At 42.0% G+C, this 17,202-nt stretch overlaps 1 protein-coding gene across 8 annotated transcripts in view; it reads left to right on the top strand.

The window, feature by feature from the left end:
- NCOA2 (nuclear receptor coactivator 2) overlaps positions 1-13,013 on the top strand; it is a 198,746-nt gene extending 185,733 nt beyond the window's left edge. For all 8 annotated transcript variants that reach the window (XM_075023434.1, XM_075023426.1, XM_075023431.1 and 5 more), the window contains 2 exons: positions 5,173-5,262; positions 9,271-13,013. In XM_075023434.1, coding sequence (XP_074879535.1) covers positions 5,173-5,262; positions 9,271-9,282 — 102 coding nt within the window. In that variant the 3' untranslated portion in view covers positions 9,283-13,013. The remainder of the gene's footprint in view (positions 1-5,172; positions 5,263-9,270) is intronic.
- The last annotated feature ends 4,189 nt before the right edge of the window (positions 13,014-17,202 follow it).

The raw sequence follows: 17,202 nt of genomic DNA, 5'->3' as shown, positions 1-17,202 counted from the left end.
CTGAATGGCAGGCGGCTGTTTCCTAGAGATAAGAGTGAAAGATGCTGGCGTGGGCAGTGTGTGGAAGATGCTTCTACTGCCACTGTGTTTGTAGTAGCAGACAATAGGCAGTCAGCTTCAAGAACTATCAATCTGGTACCTTCATGAGCACAAAATCCACACTTCTTGTAATGTGGTGCATATAAAATAGTTTGCTGAATCAATAGGTAAGTAACCTGTTCTTTTCTGCTGAGAGGAAATTTACACACCTGATTTTATTTGAGACTGCTAGTTAGGGTATCTGAAATAAGGAAAATAACATTTCTGTTTGTCAACCTGCAATTAAACTTGCAAGTACATTAATAAGTATTTGACAAATGAGTCCTCTTAATTAACAGGTTCATATGTTTGTTTCAGAGCTGAACTCCCATTTTGTTCAAACACAGACTTGAAATTATGGACTTTTCTTAGAAATATTGGCAGGAAAGTACCTCTTGTGTCTTCGGGCAGCATCTCCTACTATGGTGGACAATATCGTAAACCTTTTTTCTGAGACCATAACATTCCTGTTTAAAGCTGGTTATGTTATTGGCTTGTTAATGTATGTCCTTTTTCTGGCCTAAATTTGATAAAAGAGTATTTACTTTTCCAATATTGTCCTTTAGCTTAAATAGCTCTTTTTACTTCTTGTATTTTAGAAAGAGCCATTCATTCAACATGGTTTTTTGTTGTTTTGGGATTGAAGTTAAACAAGGAACAGTGTTTCAGTCTCTTCTTGTAGGCTTTAAATTCCCTTTCCTTTTCTGCACCTGTTCCAGTTTGAATCAGTATTTCCTAAGCACCAGAGCCATGTGCATAACACTAGTTCTTCCCCATTTCTCTTGGAATACTCTGACAGATATAGCCCCAGATCACATTTGTCTTTTACAGCTGCCACATACTGGTGACCTGAAGTAATTTTGATACTCCCAGATCTGTCACCTTCTCTGATATTCCCAGTTGCTAAGCCCAATTATAGCAACTTTTTTATTATTATTAGTTCCCAAGTGCATACTGTTGCACACATTTAATGTAGTAAAACAATAGTAAAACCAAAAAAAGAAAAGAGTGGGGATTTGAAGGTGACAGCCCAGTCTGATTTCTCAGAATGCCCATGCTACATAATTTTCCCAGGAACCTGAATTGAGAAACATGCGTTATAGAAAGAAAACTGGGTTTATTTCAAAGATTTCCATGCAGACTACTCTTTCCACTGGCACAGTTGTTGCACTGCTTTTCCTTCCTGTTAGACTACAAGATATTGTTTCAAGATAGCATTTATCTAACTTCCAATAAGCTGAACAGGCTAAGATTCTTTACCCATCTCAACATTTGTTTTTCAGCCCATCAGTCCCTTTTGTGGATCTACTTTAAACTCCATTGTTGTAACCTCCTTCTAGAACTAGGAACAGAGTAACCAGAGATAGTGATTTAACAGTGACTGCACCAAACCTGTGTAGAGTCAAGTTCTGCTTGTAATTTCTCTTTCAATCCATGGGTTGCCTTGGCTCTGTTGGTGACAATGTTGCACTGGAGAGCACATACTGAAACCCTTACCATGTTCCCCAAATCCTCCTCAGCACATTCTACATAGATGAAACCTGCATTCTTTGTTCCCAAATGTATTGCCTTCCTCTTGTCTACATCAAATTGCGTTTCTTGGATTGAGTCTGTTTAACCAAAGTGCTGTGGCTCGTTCTGTAACAGTAACCTGTTTTCCTCCTGATTTACCACCCCAGCACTGTGTCATCTGCAAACTCTGCAAGCAAATGTTTTATGTTTCATCTAGGTCAGAGGTGGCCAATTGACAGCTGAGGGCCATTTCTGGGCCACAAGACAGTACTTTTTAGTCCTCAGGAATGTTTGCTGTGCTGCTTCACATTTTCTTTTCTGAGACACACGAATAAATAAAAATGTATATTTGAATACTAAAATTGATACATTTTTTTCTGTTTTCAGGGCATAGCATTGTACAATTTGGCATCTTTATTTAGCAATTGACCTAGGCTGTACTGAACTTTTTCTTGTAACTGGTCGTTTTCAAAATGACTACATTGTCTTTAATTCTGCTGACTGTTGCCATTTCATTAATTCTTTTGTTTTGTTGGTTTTTTTTTTTAATACTATCACCTACACTTCTACTTACTTATTCAATGCCATTTTTTGTTCCATAATACATAATTTTAACTTCACATGCTCATCTCTTTCTAACCACAGTGAATAACAGTGGTTATGCTACGAATGTGTTCCAGCTTTGGAAAAAAACTTAACACTTCACATGTTTTTGGGTGGGTTTGGAAGTAATATGTATTACCTGTTAGTAAAAAGCTGTGCCTGGGCTTATTTAACTGCTGAGAAGTAGGTATTTTACCTTTAGTACCAAACAGGCTTGTTTGGGTCTGTCTCCTGTCACTTTGTGGCACTATACTGTATCATACAGACATATCCAGAGCTCAGAAATACGAAGTTCAGTGTTTATCTGCTCATACTGGTGTATCTCCAGCTTCTCTTGTTTACTACCTAGGCTCCCAGCATCACCAAGTAAAAAATTAAGATTATGCCCAAAAGGCCTTGCTATTTATGATGTTTAGAGACTCTTTTATGTACTTGAGGGATCAGACCTTGTTTCATTATCATCTACTCCCTGATAATTACATTAAAGCTTTTCAGGCTGCTCTTACTAGTGTGTCTTCTAGGAGGCTGCTAACAGGAATGCTGAAATGTTAGCCGCCAGGTCTGCAGGTTCCTTCTGTCCAAAACAGCTTCCCCAGGCATCAAGAAAGTCACCATTCACACAACTTACCGTGTCCTTGTCCTCATTTTCCTGTTTGCACAGTGGACTGTTGCCATGTTTTGGCTGTTGCTTGTTTTGCATCATGGATCCATGTTATTTACTGAGCTATCGGAGAAGCAATTTGAAACCTATGCAAGAGCAGAGGCTTTTCAGTATATGAAATAAACCCCTATCTAGATGTCCACTCAGAGCTGATGTTTATTAATCTGCACAGGGCAGTACTCCCCAGGCCAAAGTCATCATGGCTTCTACAAAGAGTTATCTTGAAACGGTATTTTGATTTTGTTCAGTGTGCTAGATGAAAGGAGCTCTGGAGTGGAAGGAAAGACACCTTGTATATAATTCTGCCTTATTAGCAGGAGGCTGTATTAATGTGCTTAATTGCAAAGGAATTGTAAAACATCTTCTGTCTTGTTTTAGTCAGATATCATATTTGATAACACCACTTGACCTGTCTACAGAAAATTATAAAAGTCTTCCATTTCTTTGTCCTTCTCCATACTTTTTCTGATTGAATTGTTATTGCAGTCAGAAAAGTTGATGTGTGAATTGTGGGGTGTTTCGTTTCAAGGACTTCTGAAGCAAATGTATTCAAATAACAAAATGGTAGATTTTTTTTGTATCTGATACCATACCAGTCAGGATTCTTGCATCATCACTGGCAAAGAGATTCTGTGATAGGAAATTCACTGATGCCTTTGCTGCTTTTGTGGCACGCAGCCTGGAACCATCTCCCTTTTCCATACCTGTCCTAACTGCCATGATGCAAATCCTGCAGTCATCTTTTTGTTCCAAAGCTGCTGTTGATTCAGTATACAATTTTTTTATTTCTGCTTTTTTCTTTTCTTCCTTTGTCTACTGAACAAACAGAAAAGGCATTTGTGCTGTGCATTCTGATGAATGTTGATCAATAGCAGAAAACACTTTTCAAACATGGATTCTGTTGCTCAGTCAAATGCACGTAGATAAAGCTGCAAAGCTGTCTACTTTCTTTCTTTCCAAACAAAACAGTGTGTTTCTCTTCCCTTCTGATTTAAATTTTCACATTCGGGGTTGAAAATCTGCCCGTTTGTATTAAGAAGCAAAAAGCATCACTAGGAGGCTTCCACCACTTAATCAATCTCTTCAGATTCGAAATTCCTATGGCAAAAATATTTTTTTAACCTTTCCTGTTGAACCACAGTCTTGTCTCTCTGGCAGCATTTGAAACCACCTCTTTAGGTGATTGCATGTGATTGCATTTAGCTTTGTGACATTTTGTAAAATTGGTGAATAGCAACAGAAACAACAGTCAGGAAGACCTGAAATGAGAAGAGTTCGGTATCATAAATTCAAGACAGCCTTCCCCCCTTGCTGCAGCAGGTTGCCGTAGCTGAAGTGAGGTAGTGCCGTGGCAGAATCTCCTCTCCTTGGCAACACGAGTCTCCTAAAGGGCAGGTGACACAGAAAAACATCTTTTGCCTTCCAGCAAAATCTGGAGGGGCATATCTTCACTATTATCACATCCATCTAGTCTGAGGGAAGTAACAGAGAGAACTGAATCAACGAAAGACTCCAGAGGAAGAGGTTTCTCTCGCGGTAAAACTTCTAAGGAAAGCTGGATTTTCTAATGTTTCAGAACCTTGCTGAAGGGCTGTGTTTTGTATTTTATACCAGTTCCTACACGGTGAGATTAATCCTTTGATTAAGAAAGCAATGCTGTAAATTTGGCAAGCCACTCTTTCCACATAACTAAGCATGACAGACCCTTTGGTTGTGCAGAAATACACAGCTTCGATACTTTCCCGTGGCTGTGTTCAGAAAATTGTTGAGAGCATCGCTTTAGGAAGGCATGCCGCTGCACGTTTTCCCATTTAATGCTATCTTTCTCCCATTGCTTACAAGCAGAAAAATAAGTGTCATTAAAACTAAGTCAGTAGTCAGTATAATTCAGCGTGCGTGTTATCTCATCAGGCTTTGAAAAAAATTGTGTGGTGGTTTGCAAGCAGAAAAGCTGTGTGTTACTGAGGTTAGGAAAGTAGTTACGCGTTTCTGTTTTCAGGACTTACATAGCAAGCCTGTCCTCTTCAAATAATACTGACCTAATTTATGGAGCCTGCTTTGTAAACTATGCACGAGGGTCATAGCATCAGGAATGAAGTCTTTGTTGTTGACCAGGAAGCAGAATAGCACGAGTCAAACACATGCAGTGCAAGAAGGGTGCTCAGCTACGTGGTCACTTCCCCGACTGCAACATCATCTCAAAAGTGGATGTTGGTATATGCGAGTAGCGTAGTGGTTTATAATGCTTCTTGTTAACTGTGAGCCCTCTTCCTAATGTATTTTTTAATTCATTCTCCTTAATACCTTGTTACCAATAGGTTAATGATCCTGCTATGAGGGGAGGCAATCTTTTTCCAAACCAGCTGCCTGGAATGGATATGATAAAGCAGGACGGAGATGCAACACGGGTAAGAAATGGCATACACAGGCATACGAAGGCAAGGGAACGGTGAATGTACTGTGGTCTAGAACGGATAGGGTATCTTTTTACTTACAAAGTTAAAAGTACCCAGGGTAATAGTAATTAAGTTTTTTGCAATTAATTTTTTTAATTCCGCTTTTGGTGACACCTGTATTAAGTTCCTTGTTTAGATCCCACTGGCATTACTGAAGTGAGCAATACTGAATACGTTTACATTAACAGAATACATTACGTTATATTGAATTAACGAAGTCACATTCAGCAGAGTTATGTACAGTTGCATTTGCTTTTTACAGAGCAATTACACGACTATTTGCTGACGATGGGACAGCCTTACCGTTGACTTACATTTGCACTGCTGCCCGCTTAACCCCTTTCACGTTTCGTCCTGCCTAAGTGTTTTTCCGCTTCTCAGTTGCATTATACTTGGGGCCAAACTCTCGTGAATTACTTAATTCACCACTTTCTGCGCAGCGCCGGCCGCTTCCGAGACGAGCGGCGGGGGGAAGCGCCACCTAGCGGCCGCCGCTGGCCCTGCCCGCCCCGCGCCTCCGCCGGCGGGCGGGCCCGCTCGGGAGGGCGGGGCGGGGGGGGGCAGGCTCGGGAGACCCTCACCCCCGGCCTCCCGGCTGCGGGCGGGCGGGCGGGCGCGGCGGGGCCGCCCCGGTGCTGGGCCGGGGGGAGTCGCGGGAGGGGCCGGCCCCTGCGCCGCCGTCGTGGCGGCCCGGCTTCGGCTTCTCCTTCTCCTTGCGCGCGGTGCTGAAGTCGGAAAGGAGGAGTTCAGTACACAGGCTTTCCTCCTGTGCCGAACCCAGTAGCAAAACTTAAAGTTTTCCACTGCTAGAGGAAAGAAGTTTGGATAATAGGGGAAACTAAGACAATTTGACTGCAAACGTGTCAAGATTAACGAAAACGAGGAGTGTGGAAGCACGGAGGAAGACGTAACCCTACCTGCCTTTCACTGTACCCCCTCTGGGGTGGTTTTTTTTTTGCACACAGATGTGTTTAAAACTGCCTGCAGGCCAGTTCTTTTCACACCTTTGTGGCTCGTATGAAAAGACAAGCGTCTGTCCCCGGGAGCGGAGGGTCTGTGCGTTGAGGGAGGATTTTCTGCAGCCATCTCATGGTCGCTTTGATGATTAATAGAAAAGATGCGATATGTTCTGCTTTAGAGAAGGAAGAGAGAGTGGGTGTGACGGAAGAGGTCCGGAGACGTACGAGAGAGGGTGGAGACGAGTCAGGGGAGAGGGTGCAGGTGGAAGGAAACGAGTGGCAGGACTTCGGGCAAGGGAGTCTGAGGGGTTTAAAATTAAAATAATGGGGTCGGTGCCACAACAGTGAGACATACAGTGGCTGTGCATGGAGAGCAGTTCTGTCGCACCTGCAGAAAAGCAACTTCTTAAGCCTCCTGGATTATTTTGTAAGAGTACAGCGGCCCACACTCTGTGATTTTACTTTTGTTCTACTAATGTAGCTCTGACTGTCAAGGAAAATGTAGACGGTTTATATGCACTATAAATACCTTTTACTGAACTTTGAACTGTGATAGAGGTTAAGTAGCTACTATTTTCATGTGTCTGTGCTATAAACTACTCCTATGTAACTTCCTGTTTTAAAGCACAAGCTGTGTCACTAGAAAGCTGAGGAGAAGATAAACGTGCTTCATCCCTTGGCAGTTGTGGCTTTAACGTGTGAAAGATGAGAAGCTCATCTGACAAATGAGAAACTCATCTGACAAACTTAAGGGTTTCTTCAATGTTTCATAAAATCGATCTCAACAGCTGTATCATTTAAAGGGATTGGTTCTGTTCAGAGTCGAGTAACCAGGAAGTAACAGGCTGTTGCTGAAATCTGTACAGCTATGGATGTCAGATCTCTACTACATTTACTGTTCTAATTTGTTTGCTTAATACTGCTTCACTAACATGTTAAGGATAAAAGTTCTACAGCTTAGGACTTGCAAGGATGATACTAAAGTCTAACAGAGAAGCTGTTTTTAAAGTAACTAGAGGACAGAGAATTTTCTGTCTCGATTTCAAGGCACAAAGTACCCTTCACTTGTAGAGCTGAAGACAGTTGCAACTGGAACAGCTTAATACATTTTTTTTGCCATTATTGGAACAAATTTGTATTAACTAATTTCACATGGTAAAAGAAAATTTTGAACCTGCTCCTATTTAAAAGTAAATGTCTGAAGAATACTGTTTGTAGCTGAGGGGTGTCCAGTTTAACTTAGTACACTATAGCTGGACTCTTATAGTCAATGGTCTTTGGGGTGTTCAGATTACTTCTCTTCTTCGAAGTCGCGTATATCAGCCATGGAAGTTATTCTGAGCAATTTTCCCCCCATTCACTATCAGCCTGGAAATAATATTTTGACATATTTCTTTAAAGTCCTGTTTACTTTGTTTAAACCTAAATAAAAAGGAGTGGAGGAATTTTTTTTCTAGAGGTACACTTGTGCCTTCTTTGTCTTACTCCCTCCTTTATGTATTTTATCACCCTGTGACTCAAATCCTTGTTAAATTCTTAAAAAAAAACCTTTTGCAGTGCATGAATTTTTTTCAAGTCACTGGTATAGTGGAAGCATTTATTTAGCGTCTATGTAGAGATACTGTTTGCTAAATGTCCACGCTAAAAATGAGGACATCTTTGGATTTTCACTTCTGTTCCCACTTGACGATCGTAAAGCGCTAATGGGGTTGCTGAACTGCCCTGCCTTCTCATGTCAGGGAGAAGAGCCAAAGTTTAGCTTGTCCATATTAGTCAGGATTTGAGGGATGTGAGTGTGGTGTCTCTGTGCTGTGACGAAGCGAGGAGGAGCAGGAGCAGGAGCAGGACTTGCCATGTTGGCCTCTGGACCGTGCTCATGGCTGGTCACCCCTGAGGAGCTCCAGCTGGGCTGGGAATAAATAGCAGGTGTACGAAACAGGGCCTTGCTTCCCTGAATCGTGGGATGGTTCCTGATGCTGACTTTATTTGACAATAGAGGTACATTTCTAGGCCTTGTGTGATTGCAGAGGAAGGCATGGTAAAGTGCAAAGCATGGTGTAGACAGCTTCCAGAAGGCAGCCCAGCGGCATGCACGTGGACTGGCGAGAAAGCTGCCTACAGCCTGCGCCATCCCTGAGTAAATGGGGCCTTCCTTGTGCACGACAGGAGGCTGCGAGAAAAGAGCTGCTCTGCTGCTGGAGCCACGGGATACGAGTGGGAAGCAGCCCCAGGGGAGGAGAAAAATGGGTTTTGCCTGGATCAGCTCTCTGACCTGGCTGACCACAGCGCCCCATGGGAGAAGGAGTTTGCAGGGGGAAGAAGGCAGAGAGGCACAGATTGCAGTCACTGGAAGGGACAGTCTTAAAACAACTGTGAAAACCACATCCTGAGGGTTTTTTAAAATAAGAAAGTACAAAATAATCAACTCAGCCAAAACCAGCTTGTACGCTGTTTGTGTAAAGACACTGCAAGGGTAGTAAGTATGAAGTAAAGAACATCTCTAGGGATCAGTAGCTGAAGCTTTTTTTACTTCTCTATTCCGTTTTTTTATTATAATTCTTGGAGGGGAAAGTGAACCAAGGCAGTTGTTTCCTTTGAGGGTGATGCAGCAGTAACACAGAGAGATTTTGCACATACTCCAGGAATGGGTCTTCTCTTAAACCGTATTACTGTGCCTTTAGCTGGAGTCTACAAGAGGTAGATGATCCCAAGTTGTTATAATATCCCCGATAATTGGAATGAATTAAAGACCTAAGAATGCAGTGAAATTAAACCCCCACTGATATGACTGGAATTAAATCTCAGGTAAATTGTATCAGTGTACACAGAGAGTAGTCTAGCTTTATAAATTCCAATTATATTTCAGGTTTAAAGTAACACACCAATGTATGGTTGGCAGTGGATGCTGCAGTCCATCATCTCGCTCTCATTGGCCTACCCGTCTTCACTATCGCAGAAGGAAGAATTCATTTCTTTTTCTCCAATTTCTCTTTTTTTGCAGAAATATTGCTGACCCTGAGAGTGGTTCGGTTGCTCCTTTCTTCAGCTGACTGGGCTTGCAGCCCCACATCCTTACTGGTTTGAAGAGCTGCGTCTGTTTGTTGTGACCCAGCTGAGCTGCCAGCGCCGGCTGCCTGCTGCCGACAGGACTCAGCCCTGCCTTCCCGAGGGGAGCCGGGCAGTCGTTGCCGAAGAGCAGCCTCTTCTTTGACAGTCTGAAGCTAGCGTACAGACAGTTGCTCAGTCTGTTCACTGCATTCACCTTAGTGCAACTTAGATCTCTCCTGCGAAGTAAATGTTGACAGGCAGTTTTCATAAACCATGTCAGATTGAATGTATTTAAATGTATGTATTTAAGGAAAAACAACCATGCTCTTGTTCTGTTTCTGTTTAGTTCTAGACCTTGGGGTTTGTTTTTTTTGCTTTGTTTTCCCTGGCTTACTCAGTCTGGTGCAAAGGATTCAGTTCCATCTGAAAACTGGTGTTTTAGACTAAGGCCTGCATTTTGGGGCGGAGAGGAGGCGTGGAGGAGGGTGTAGAAGCAACGTCTGGTACATACAGAGACCTCCAACGAGCGCTTTCCACTGACAACAAGTCAGAGAAGATGAATCGATGCAGAAAACTATACAGACCAATTTTGAATGGGGTTAAAGTTGTAAAACAGATGACAATTACCCTGTGAGAGGGCTGTTTATAAAGGGCGTTTCGGTTGGGTTTTGTGGTAATGTTTATAATGCAAGTCATGAATCCAAAAATACAAGTTGGTTACATTCTTATTTAATTAAATTCCTAACAATCAGCAAATCCTGATTTTTTTACCTGGCTCTCCTGACCTCTGTCATCTTCCTCTTCTTTCTAATAGAATAAAAAAACAGGTTAACCCTTTATTTCCCTAGGTGTGTTTCCAGCAATCTGGACGGCCAGTTACTGGATGCTGAACAGCAAAGTTCCATGGTAATGCATGTACTGATTATGGTAGTGACAGAATTGGTGCATAATATCAAAGAGCTCCAGATACTTGCTTTAAAGCATGATAATTTCTGGTTCCCATCCCCTTAGCTGGGAAAATAACAATTCCTGTAATACCTATAGCAGATATCACTACAGACTTCACCACTATCGTGTGTTTCTGATTATTTTAAAGCAGTGTGGACTACGAGGATGTTTTGTAAGGTACCTAAAATCCAGTTTATATGTAAACAAGCAATAATTTAAGTTGAAAACTTAAGTGTTTTACTTGTATAATTTTTGTGAGATATACATGTTGTGAAGTTGATTCCAAATGAGGTACTTCAGTATTAAATTAGATAACTTCTTAGCCGTGTGTGTCTCCTGGAAAAGTGTTTTGTAAAGGATCACAATGCCTTGATTAGACCTAATTTGTAGGCTTGAGACTTCTCATTTTCTAAACCTTGTGATTCTGCTCATAATGTCATTTAACTAAACTATATTATATGCAGCCAGTGTAGGAACCAATTCTTGATTTTTGTATGTTTATATCCTTTCGTAACAAATCTTAGAAAAACTAACTGTTACTAAGCAGGCCACTGTTAGGGGGTGGTTTTATTTCTTGCCCACTGTGGTTGGAATAATCTTTTACTAAACTGACATCAATTTCTGAGGACTTGAAATATTAAGAAATTGATGGGTTTGACCTCTGTTTTCTTTCCACTGACCCCTAATCCACAAACTTTCTAACCTGAACGCAAATTTTTTGATGTCATGTAAAATGCAATGCATTTTATAATATCTCATCAGCCATGCCTTTTGGGAGTGGAAGGTTTATTCTGCTGCCATTTAATTTGTTTTGTTTTCAGGTGGGAGTTCAAATAAAATAGCCGCTATTCTATATTAAGGCTGAGGAAAATATGATAAAGGTGGTTCGAAATAGGCTGTTTCTGTAGAAGGCTTTTGATGAAAGCCCAGGAAATGTACAGTTGTGTCTGCCCCTAAGGAGGGCAGTGCCACTGTTCTGGAGAAGCAACATTTTTCAGCTGTCACCATTCTGTTAATGAACTCAGAGTATTTAGTCAGCTGAGCCATCCTCACTTGCTGATGGGAAACCAAAATAACTGTCAGCCCTGAGCTCCACAGCCTCGTTACTACAACAGTTGTGTTAAACTTGCATTATATATCTGACAAAAAAAAAATTATGTAAGAAATTTATTAATTTGAAGGAATTAACTTCATGCACCACAAAGTGTAAATGAGTTTTAAAATTTCAGTTCTTAACGGTAACCTCTGCAGATAGATTATTCTTTTTCACAGTGGACAAAATAGTTTAAATTTGTCCCATTTCATGACAGACCTGCAAACCCTTATCATCTGTAGTGATTATGATACTTCATCATCCATTGCCATTTTGAAAGAAAGGAGATTGTACCTATCACTTTGGCTCCGTTTGGGTTCATCGTGACTTTAGTTGTCTTTTAACTAATGAAAGAGAAAAGTGAGTGAAGGAATCTTCTGATCATATTGATCACTATAGAAACAAAAAAGCCAAATCAATTCCCTTCATTATCAGTATTTTTCATCCTGTATACAGTAAATTTGTCGGAGAAAGTACTTGGATTTTGTTAAAAGAACAATTAATCAGTGTTCTACTTACATTACTAAATGTGAAAGGCGCATAGTGTGAAAAATAAGCATATATACACGGTCGTACGACCTGTTTAAGTGTTCATGTAATGTGGTAAGTTTAAAAAGTGAAGTGAGCTGTTTTGCTACAATGAATTAATTTGTACTCGATCTTTAAACTATTGTCCCACACCGGTATCCCTTTGGGCCTGTATTAATTAAAAGCAATGTTTTTGCAGTTTATACAATACATTTTTTAATCTTTGTTTAGAAGTGGAATTCATATGGGCTTAACAGATGAAATGGGTGGCACAGCTCCACTTGCAGAACCCAAAGATACACAATCAGTTTTGAAATGCAACTTAAGCCATTAATTGTTGGTGTGAATTTAAAAGTTTTCTAGTATTTGTATGGTAGTATGCTGCCTAAGAGCAAAAGCATTCTCTGCACAAAAGAAAATTTACTGTAGTGGCTTTGATTTTAATTAGAATTTTCTCCCTGGTGTTTCTTTGTAGACTAAAACAAAATCTTTTAAGTTTCTTACTACAGGTAAAAGCTATGTGCAAGAACCTCAAAATGCTAAAATCTAGCATAATGCCTTAGATCTGTTTTTAAGTCTTGTATATTCCTACATAGCTGTCTGATGTATTATATTTGTATAGTGAATTGTGTACAATTTTGGAATAAGTGCATCATCACTTAATCTTTATGTTGTTCAATAGAGATGATGGACACATTTCTTCAAACATTTACTGTCATTTAATTTTTTCCCTTTATGTCATTTGTGGGTTTTATTTGTACAGTTCATCATGAAGTTGCATCTGAGATGTGTGTATATGAAAAGATTATACAAGGGTAAAATTAAGCAATATATAAACTATGGTTCTTCAGGAGAAAGCTTACAGTGTTTCAGGTTGTGATTTATTTTCAAAACGGAGTTGACTCTGAACATCACTTTGTTCACCTGCATTGATGTTTGTATTTCTAGTGTGAGCAGTTTATGCAAAGGTAGATATATTCAGAGAAATTTTAAATACATTTATGCAAGTTAATATTGCTTTGCTGATGCTATTTGCTTATTTGATGTTAAATAATGCTATTGTAAATAAAGAATTCTGTTGTTATTGCATCATTTAATAAATTTTAATGCCTTCGGGTTTTACATGGCTTTAGAGATTTCAACGTGTTTCTGTTGTGTCTTCATTTATTCACAGAAGGGTGTAAGATGTAGTACTAAAGCACTAGAGGGTAGATGAATTGGCAGGTTTTAAAAAGACGGCAGGCTTTCCATGTTGAAGGCTTTTATATATTCCAACTAGTTATTCTCAAATCCTTTTACCTTTATAGCACTATATTAATTGAAAATGTTTATCACATAGCTTAATGTGAAAACCGTTCATTATGAGAATCGTACTTTTTTATATCACAGTCAGCACGAAATGGTCATTTTCATGATGGTTTCAGCAGAGGCAGACCTCAAATAGCCTGAAGTGAGACTGAGTAGAGTTAAGGGCTGGTTCTCCTTGCTATGCCAAATAGTTAATTTAAGATAGTCGGCAATGTTTGACCGGTCAATTAAAAATAAATAAATAAATAAATAAATGCAGATACAAGAATGTTTCTTTATCAGAATGATCTGCTGCTCTGTCTGGGAGCTTAATGAAGGAAAAAAGCTTTATATTTTTTTATATTAAAAATTTTAGAAGCTAAAATTATTCTAAAGACCTCCAGGTACTGTTACCCTTTCACCGTTCCTACTAAAACAACAAGGCTTCTCCTGCAGTTGTCCTGACTTGGCTTCAGCAAAACGCTGGTGATCCTTGGATATGAGGAAAATACTGCCACGTTAAGGAAAGCAAGGAAGGAGGATGTTTCTTCCTGATGTGAGGTCAGAAACAAGTAGAGAAAACATCTGCATAGTAAGAGGAAAAATGTTTCCTATTCAAATTTTGCCTTTAGGCACAATTATCCCCTTATAATTTACTAATATAAAAAATAAATGGAAATTCTTGACAACAGTTTTGGCTAAAACTCCTGGCATCAGTCTAAATATGGTGAGCTAACGATGACCTCTGATGTAACTGACTTTACAAAAGAGAAGTGCTGCCTTTTACTTTCTGGGTCAGGCTTCGTTGACAGAGACCAGTGCATGTGACATACAGACAAGTTCTTCTAACCTGACGTCATGGCAAAAGAGACAAAAAGTGACACTGCCTTTTGAAGGTCCTTCTCATGGTAAACCATATGCTGAGTCTTGCAGACCAGACTTTTCACAGGGATGGAACAGGGATGCCTGGAGGCTTTGAATTATTGCCCAGCTTGTTGCTTGCTGCTGATCCTGGTTCTCCACGTGTTGTACCCGCTGTGGGAGGAGGGCCGCGTGTCGTCCTGTGCTTGGGCTCAGGCCATGGCAAGGGAAGAGAGGAGCCGGGGGTATCTGCCCTCTGCCTCGGTCTCTTGGGCTCCGTGGTGTGGAAGTAGAGACACTAAGCACAGCCTGAGCGGGCCTCTTGGCTGAACTCTCGCCCTGTCTCCTGAAACAATAATCGTGGTGAAACCTTCACGAGGAATTAGTTCTCGCACTGAAGAAACCAAAACTGGTTCTTGCACTGAACCCAGAGCAGCCTTGAGCGGTTTTGTGGCCTTGTGCTTGTAACGGGTACGTACGACTTGGGTCCTCTTCCCTGCCTGTGGCACAGCGTCTCCAGGTGCGTGTACACCGTGTACCTGCTCTACAGGGACAGAGTTCACATCAGCAGAGGCTGTCGCTCCGCTGCTCCCCGTCCTCTCCTATAGCCATAGCAATAAGCTGCTTCTGCTCTGACCTGAGCCAAATTGCAATTCGGGTTATTTCTGTGACAGCATGCAGTGCCATGACTGGGATTCACACGTCCTGCTTCACTGGGGGGGAGCACGGGCTGCTCCCTGCTGAACCCCCAGCGCTGCTTGGAAAGGTACAGGACCTTTTCAAATCCCTGCTGGGGCTTCAGCCAAGGGTCATCTGTAGGCTCCACCGGCGTGCAGGGGCTGCTGAATCCCAGCTTTTAATACAGGTCAGTCCAGAGTTCCACTAAGAGTTCCCACTCGTTACCTGGCGAAAAGAGGGAAGAATGATTGCAAATTGATGAAGTCCTTCGGAGAGGTGGGTCAGGAAAGGTCCCTGTTGGAGTTACCGTGTGAATGAACCTGTATGAACAGTGGTCCTTCGGAACGGGGAATTAAGGTCTGCACCACTTAGGGACAGACTCTTGGGACATCTCTCAGCTGCAAAAGAAATTACCCCAGGAGTTAAAGACTCAGGTGGTGTGACAGACCCCATTAACCCTTCTCTGTCTTTGGTTCTAGTCTGAGCCTCCTTTGGAACTGCTGCTAACGACCCCGACCTCAGCCAGCATGGTGGGCTCACACCAGATGTTGTGACCAGGAAGGACCCTTCGTGCGTCTTGTCTCCTTCCCTTCAGCCTCTGGTTCGGGATACTTACCTTGGGGGTGAAAAAACACAGTTGATTGCGTTGAAGGGATTAAGTTTTAAGGAGTGTCTTGGAGTCCAGAGGACCTAAGGTACCCCAATTTCAGTGGGATGTATTTTTTGATTGGCATGAGGAGTCCACCAGAAGAGAAACAGAATCACACACCAGAATTTTGAGAGACTCTCAGGAAAAAAAAAAAAAAACAAACCAAAAAGAAAGATCAAGTAGAACATCTTAAAGGACAGTTAGAAAAACACTTGACTGTGGCTGAAACAGAGCATGGTTTACCTTCTGCCTGAAAGGGTAAAATCTGGCAAGCATACACTGGATTATGACCGGAACGTGGAGTGCCCGAGGGACGAGTGTATGAGTGCTTGTGTTTGGTGCATCCAGCTGCACCAGCCAGCAAGTAAGGGACCCGTGAAGTGGGTATATGGGCTGGGATGTGGGCAGGGGTACCAGGCGGGTAGAAGGGCTGTGCCCATACTCGGAGCATCCATGAATGTGTATGTGCTTGTGAACCTAGAGAGGGGTGTGTGTGCTTTCACCAGTGAACGTACACCTCTACCAGCCAGAGAGGAGGAGGAGACTTGGCTGGCTGCGTTTATGTCCCTCGTGGGTACCACGTGTGGGTGCTGTTGAGGGCAGCACCTTGTCCATGGCAGTCTGTGTGATCGGACATGTCAGTGTCCTCTTTGCATGTGTCCTGTGTCTGTGTGTCTCTGGGATTTGTGCTCAGCTTCACTACTGGGCAAACCTGCAAAGAGGAAAGCAGCAGCCACATCCCCCAGCCTGGGCAGGGACCCTGGGTCCCCGGGTGCTGGGCTGGGCTCCAGCAGCCAGGCGGGAGGGTCCTGGATGGGGGCTGCTGGAGGAGGCAGCCACTTCTAACATCCCTTAACAGTTTTGTAGCTAGCAGGGCCTGGCCGAGTTGTGAGTATTCCCAAGATTAAATGTATACAATCCTTCTGTGATGGGAGACCGATCCTTTGCTAATGTGCCCATAGTGTTAAGTTTGTAAGCAAACTTCTAGAGCATTGTGGGGGCACCCAAACAGGACCAATGCTAGTAAATCCTCGGGTTAATTGGAACAAATGGATTGGAAAAGAAGTGTTTGTAGAACATTAGAAGAGCAGTAAGAGTTGTAAATGGCTGAAGCTAAAGGCCTAATGATCCAAATTTGTAGTGTGTGGATGAAAAGAGAGGTTTACCAGAGTATGTACAAAACCTCCTCCTGTAAGTAACAGGTCACTTCCAACTATCAAATGGATAAACAGTGTTGGCTATAAAGCAGGAGGGAAACTGAGAGAATCAGGCTATGGCTGAACTCTCTACTGTTTGAACTTTCAAAGTTGTGAAGAATTAGGTAGAAAGGGAAATGCACAGTTGCAGAGGAATAGTCTCAACTTACAGAGATTTAAACCTGATAAAGGTGAGTAGTAGAACCCAGTGGTACAGAGGAAATTGGTGAATTATGAGGGAACAATCGTCTAACTCTGCAAATAATCTACCCAGTGGAAATGTAAATCTTATGGCTGCTGTCATTAGACAAATGCATACCATCCCACTTGTGCACAAGGGGTGGCTGGGCAGGACAACCCAGGGTCAGCCAGTATGATTGTCAGTGGCACAAGAGGTCCAAGGATGCTCAGATAAATCCCTCATCCAATGGGATATATGTTTTTTTTACTTTCTCCTCCCCTGAGGAGCTGGAACCCTTCTGGGGATCATTAAAAGACTCTGGCTTTAAGAACAACAACAGTTTCGGCACAGGGGACAGGCCAGGTGCCAGCTTCAATGCCATCCAACACCATGTTCCCCCCACCTCCCCTGAAGCTGGGCACTAAAAGCAGCAGCACTCAGCAGCAATGGGGGGTCCACACAGG

This window comes from Buteo buteo, chromosome 3 (genome assembly GCF_964188355.1).
Source record: "Buteo buteo chromosome 3, bButBut1.hap1.1, whole genome shotgun sequence".
NCBI classification, from domain to species: Eukaryota; Metazoa; Chordata; class Aves; order Accipitriformes; family Accipitridae; genus Buteo; species Buteo buteo.
Note: the sequence above shows the minus strand (reverse complement) of the source record. Positions and strands in the feature narration are given on the sequence as shown.